Here is a 5,826-nt window from a genome sequence, read left to right on the forward strand (position 1 = left end):
GTTCACTGAAGTGGTTTACTGCTCAACAAGAAAAATGTTTGTCCCAACAGCGGCTCTAGCGTCATCATACAGTAGGGTCTGTCCTCTCATTCAACCATACAAGACTATTTCCAGCTCAGATGATCTTCTGCAGAGATACCGTAGGATTAGAAAGAAGTATGAGTCTGTGTGTGTGTGTGTGTGTGTGTGTGTGTGGTCATGTTTGAACCATACAACCATAAAATGCTACAGAGTAAAATTAAGGGGATTCATTTAAGAAAAGACCTTTAAGGAACAGGCTATATCTGTAACTTTGACTGCTTCACCACTAATGACAAAATAAACAACTTTCACCGCTACCGTTCTGAGTTTTACAACATTGATAATGCTTAACTGAAGAGTAAATTGTTGTAAAGCTGTTATCAGATAGGGCCTTCGACATCTACACATATTCAATTGAGCAGAGCTCTTATCATACCATGGCACCTTTGGATGACTAAGCACCCAGGGTGGTTAACATCTGACAAGGAGACGAAACAAAGGAGGATTACAGCGTCAGAGGAGGGTGCAGCGTGAGAGGATTACTCAGGTGCTTGTCTGCTGCTGAGAGTCTGTGAACCGACAGCTTAATGTGATGCCGGCATGACTGAGGAAAGTGGGATCGAACCATAGGTGTTGAAACACTAGGGGTGTGCAAAAAACAATTCACAGTCATTAATCAATTCGTAGAATTCCCAAAAAATCAATTATTTTTTTTAAATTAAAAAAAATGTTTTGTAATGGCATGGGGAAAAGTAATCTGTTGTTGTTGTTTTTATTGAGAATTGTTCTTGAATGGAGAATTGATTTTTGAATTGAATCTTGAGTCTAATAAAAAAAGAAAGAAAAAAAAGAATGGATATTGATCAAGTGATATTGATCAAAAATATTTGATCAATATCAAATTGTGACATTTACTGAATCGTGCACCTGTAGGAAACGCATTCAAGTGCAGAGGACGAAAGAGGCCCAGTGTTGTTCTCGTTTGACCAATAAACTAATACATTTCCATATGAATGCCTCAGCGTTCTCACCTCATTTACTGATCTGCATCCAATTTGTGAAAAGACACCTACATGTAACTGAGGTCCTGAATAAATGTCGAGTGAACGATCATGTATCCCAACAGCAGACAGTATGAACTGCTGAATATAAAAACAGACTGCCCGATGATGAGACAAGTGTCCTCATAACACCCCTGATGGATGGGATGTGTGGATGGGATACTCCCATCCCACACTCATCTATTCCACACGGTTTACGGTAATGTAGAGTTGAATTTCCCAAATCCATTTAGAAAAATCTACTTAAGATAAGATAGGCATTGTTGATCCTACCATGGGGGAAGTCACAGCAGCTCAATGCAACACAACAAATAAAAGTAAATAAAATCCTTCTCACTGGGAGGTTTGATTTTTGCCCAAACAGTTACACACAAGAGCGTCTTTCTCTGTGTTTCCTCTGCTAAACCCTTGTCCTTGTTTTCCTTAAATCATTATTTTGGCATCAATTAGTTTCCTGGTGTAGCTGCTGCTCTACAAGAGCAACAAGATTTCTTTCTTTCTTTGAAATTTATTTTGAACGTATAAAAGAAAATAGGAAAGCAGGTCATTCAGAAAATATAGATAGCATGGATACATCTTAAAACACTTTTTGGACATGTCTGAAAATGAGTTGGAAGAAGTATACACTTATTTAATCCCACCACTCATCTAAAGTTGTTGTTAGGAACTACGCTTCCATTGCCAGTTAACTTAGGGATTTCTCTTCTGTATGTCTACAGAAAGAGCCCGTGGCGTAATGCACTCTTGTCTGCACATGTTGCCTGAAAAAGCTTAAGCTTCTTTATGGTGTCTTTAAAATTCTTGTGTGAAGCACCTGCTATGGTTGAGTTACTATTTTTACATCAAATTTGATTCAACTTTGATTTAAACTTGTGATGGTCCATTTCAGATGCCGCTGTAATTACCAGCTCAGGAATATCTTAATGCCAGCCTTCAGGTATGTGGCGCTGCCGTCATCGTTCACAAATGCCGCACTCCCACACGAGTTGGGAGGCAAACCCCCGCCGTTTCCCATCCCCAACCCACTCTAGAGACCTTAATGGTTACCTCCACTAGCAGCAAAGCAGAGAGCAAACACTCTCCCATTATGCCAGTGTATTCCAGGCTGTGCTATTTGAAGGTGAATTCCAGTTTTGTGATAATTGTATGTCTTGCAAATACTGTAGCTTTTAACCAGATTGTGATGTCTGCTAATCTTTTAATTATCCACCCGAGGTTTGTGCGATTGTGCAGAGCCTTTATAAAAGCGTAGAGATAAAACATTGGAGAGCCCTATACAATTAAATGGCTCATTTACGTACAGTTGTTCAATGCTTTCCCACCTGTGTAACACAATAAAAAAATTTTTTTTAAAAAAAGTCTCCTGTTGTGCATTCAGGACACATATAGGTTAGAAGTGACCTATATCTAAAGACCCTTCTGGTATTAAAATTCCGCCTTCTTGAGAAAAAAAAAACAATCTTGGGATTAATGTTTGTGCCATGCTTTGGAGAGACATCTGGTGTGTTTTCCCGAGACTCACAACCACCTTATGTGCTTCCTGTATGTGCATTTTGCATCTCTGTCCACATTGTGGACTAACATTCATTTAGTGCTGTTGGTAGATTCTTCTCTATCGCTTCAGTTTACCACTTTCTGAACTGGTTCTTACACCGCTCTTCTCAGTCCTAAGGTTGGGTTAGGCCCACTCGCAGTTATGTCCTCATGGAGCTTGGGAAACATTGCAATATTTTGCCATTTGTGGTGCCTCTTATTTTAATTCTTTCTTCCCATCTACCCATTTTCTTTTGATAATCCTCACTCACAAATCCCACAAAGTAATGTTAATCAGTGAGGTGGCAGATAATACTCCTCTTGTTTTCACTTTACACACTTTAAGCCAATCCAGTGTCATTTTCAGATTAGTATTTCGTATTCCCTTACTGCACTAATTTGGTTGAGTATAGGTTTCTGCCTTGGGATTCTTTTTTTTTTTTCCTTTTCTTTTCTTTTTTTTTAGCTTTCTTGGCTGCCATCCCGTCCTACCTCCTTAACTACAGAAGCACTGATATCCTGTAGGCTGTGATTTACTGTGAGTGCTGCTGGACTTCCCCCAACTGAGCTAACCAACATCTCAAGAGCGATAACACCATTACTGATGTGGAAAATTAGATTCTGCATACTGGATTATTTTTGGTTGTTTTTTTTAAATCCCAACTCACTGAGAGGCTTGAGGATGCTTGCGGGGGATTCGTCTGCGTTCTCCCCATCCGACTTGTATCCTTCTGAACTGTGTTCCGCCCGTTCCCGCTTCTCCTTGTGGCCAGACTTGCGTCTGTGGCGTCTCCTGCGGTGGTAGCTTTTGGGAACATGCACACCAATGTACACAGTGTGGTGACCTGCCACAAACACAATGAGAGGGAACGCAGGTCAGATTAAACTCAAAGTTACTAGGAAACCACATCAATCTTGAATTGTTACTTATGACAAGGCTACTTTGACGCATCATTTTTTTTGGCTTGTGCTGAGGTTTAAACAAGGACATTGGTTGTTGCTTATTTCAGTCCTAAAGAGATACAGTCAGTCAAACTGCAAAATCAAATAAATGCCAACTACTTCCTACACAGCAACTCAAACAGGAAATTATGACTTTAATGTTTCCAGGAAGTAATTAGGAGAGACAGATAGGTGGAGAGAAAGCTACTTCACTAAGTTAGCGTGGAAGCAACTGTGTATTTTTCCCATTCCATACACATATCTTGTGGTTTTTTTTTAATGATATCTGTTACACCCAACAGTGGTCATTCTTGCTTCCTTGTAGAAACTAAAGACCACCTAAGGCACAAACTAAACAATGCACTTCCGCCACATTTCCATGCAGGGGAAGCAAAAGGGTTTTGTAAGTGCTACTGAATACACACAAACAGCTTGACATTATCTCTGATGTGGTTCTTTGTGTATGCACACTTAAGTGCTGGGTTTTGAAACGTATAAATGTCTCAGCAAATGAATGTGGGCATCTCAAGATAAATTACTTTGTGGCTTTAGCTGATGGGCCGCGCTAGACAGGATTAGAGCAATTGAAGAAACACCTTCCGGTTCAGAAATGTCAAAAATGTCAAGCTCAAGTGGAACTCATTCATCTTATATAAAATGTCAAATTACGTGTAGGTGCTACAGGAATTACTTCATTTTTCTCCGGCACAGGACAGTATGTGTTGAAAAGACATGGACAAGAAAGCTTATGTATCGTCTGTCAGCTAGATAATGTGCTGGTATTCATCACGGATCTTACCTTCCACTTCCCCTTCATCACAGACATGTTTGACAAAGGACGCTCCTCTGTCCAAGACTGCCTCATCCTCCACTCTACAAGGCAAACGAGAAAACATATTCAACATGGATTAAAAATGCTTGCAACCAAATGAGTTTACCAAATCATTCCGTCGCAATTTCAGTCAGGCTTTTTTCCCCATTATTGAAAAACTAAAATATACTTCAAATATAATTAACAAAATGACACAACCAAATCTTTTACATTACGTGTCATTTAGTTGACACTTTTATCCAAAGTGACTTACAATTGCTATATGTCAGAGATCGCACACCTCTGGAGCAACTAGGGGTTAAGTGTCTTTTTCAGGGACACATTGGTTGATGTGCGTCTCCCACACCAAAGGCAAGTGTCATATCCACTGTGCCATCACCACCATTCAAATTAATAAAAAAATAAAAAAGTTTCTATATCAGAAATCTGGGTTTCTTTCAACCAAATTTCCCAGAAATAACTGAATGAAGGTGGCTTGTAGCCTAGATGTAACACAGAAGTCGGTAATAATTTATACTTTACAGACAAACCAGAGGACAGCATGTGAGTACGTTGGAAAGTGTGTTGAAAGTGTCAAAGAAAGCCTTCAAAGTGTTAAAACCGTCCAAAAAACGGCAACAGTCAGAGAATAGCATCAAAAGCATTGAGACAGTCTAAAAAAAGAAGTCAAAAGCATCAATATTATTGTGTTGACAGTTGTCAAAATATGGCCAACAGAAAGACAATGAGGGTTAAAGCAGTGCCATTTTTAGCCCTCAGGCCAATAACTAATGTGTTTATATTCCATCTATAAGGCCAATAGGGTCAAATTCTGGTTAGAACAAAACACAATTGTTATATTGACTCTTATTTAGCATCTTTTTTTCTTCAGTTATAACTAATGCTGCTGAATATTAGAAGCTCTTTCTCTCTCTCTTTGCACCCGTCAACCTCTTCGGCACAACAAAACAAGACAAACCACATGTTACAGTTAGAACAATATCGAGACAAGTCTGGACTTCACCTCCACACTCACTCATGGTGACATTTTGTGCAAAAATGTGAGCAGAATTTAAAAACATGAATAACTGCATAACAATGCTTTAAAAATTAGTTTATTGGCAAGTTTTAAAGTGCATTAGCATTTCTGATGCTACTTCAATCACCCACATGACCAAAATGTCACCTACCCATGCAATCCACCAACAACGCTGCACACATTAGTACATGTGTTTGTCGTTTTGTGATCAAATGTTTTTATTTGAAAAATTACAAACAATATGCTGAGACATGACATGTCCCGGGACAAAAAAAAAACAAAAAACAGAGGAAAGACGGGAAAGAGGGAAACATCACAACAGTAAAAGTGATGACTGCAACTTACAAATACATACAGAAACAGACATATTCACACACACACACACACACACACACACACACACACACACACACACACAC

At 39.2% G+C, this 5,826-nt stretch overlaps 1 protein-coding gene across 6 annotated transcripts in view; it reads right to left on the reverse strand.

Annotated features, from left to right (window-relative positions):
* The window catches only part of LOC116704219 (electrogenic sodium bicarbonate cotransporter 1), a 40,147-nt gene that overhangs the window by 30,266 nt on the left and 4,055 nt on the right, over nt 1–5,826 (reverse strand). For all 6 annotated transcript variants that reach the window (XM_032539511.1, XM_032539514.1, XM_032539515.1 and 3 more), the window contains exons 2-3: nt 4,357–4,430; nt 3,284–3,460 (exon numbers count right to left, since the gene is read on the reverse strand). In XM_032539511.1, the coding sequence (XP_032395402.1) occupies nt 3,284–3,460; nt 4,357–4,430 (251 nt within the window). The remainder of the gene's footprint in view (nt 1–3,283; nt 3,461–4,356; nt 4,431–5,826) is intronic.

This window comes from Etheostoma spectabile, chromosome 16 (assembly GCF_008692095.1).
Source record: "Etheostoma spectabile isolate EspeVRDwgs_2016 chromosome 16, UIUC_Espe_1.0, whole genome shotgun sequence".
Classification (NCBI taxonomy): Eukaryota; Metazoa; Chordata; class Actinopteri; order Perciformes; family Percidae; genus Etheostoma; species Etheostoma spectabile.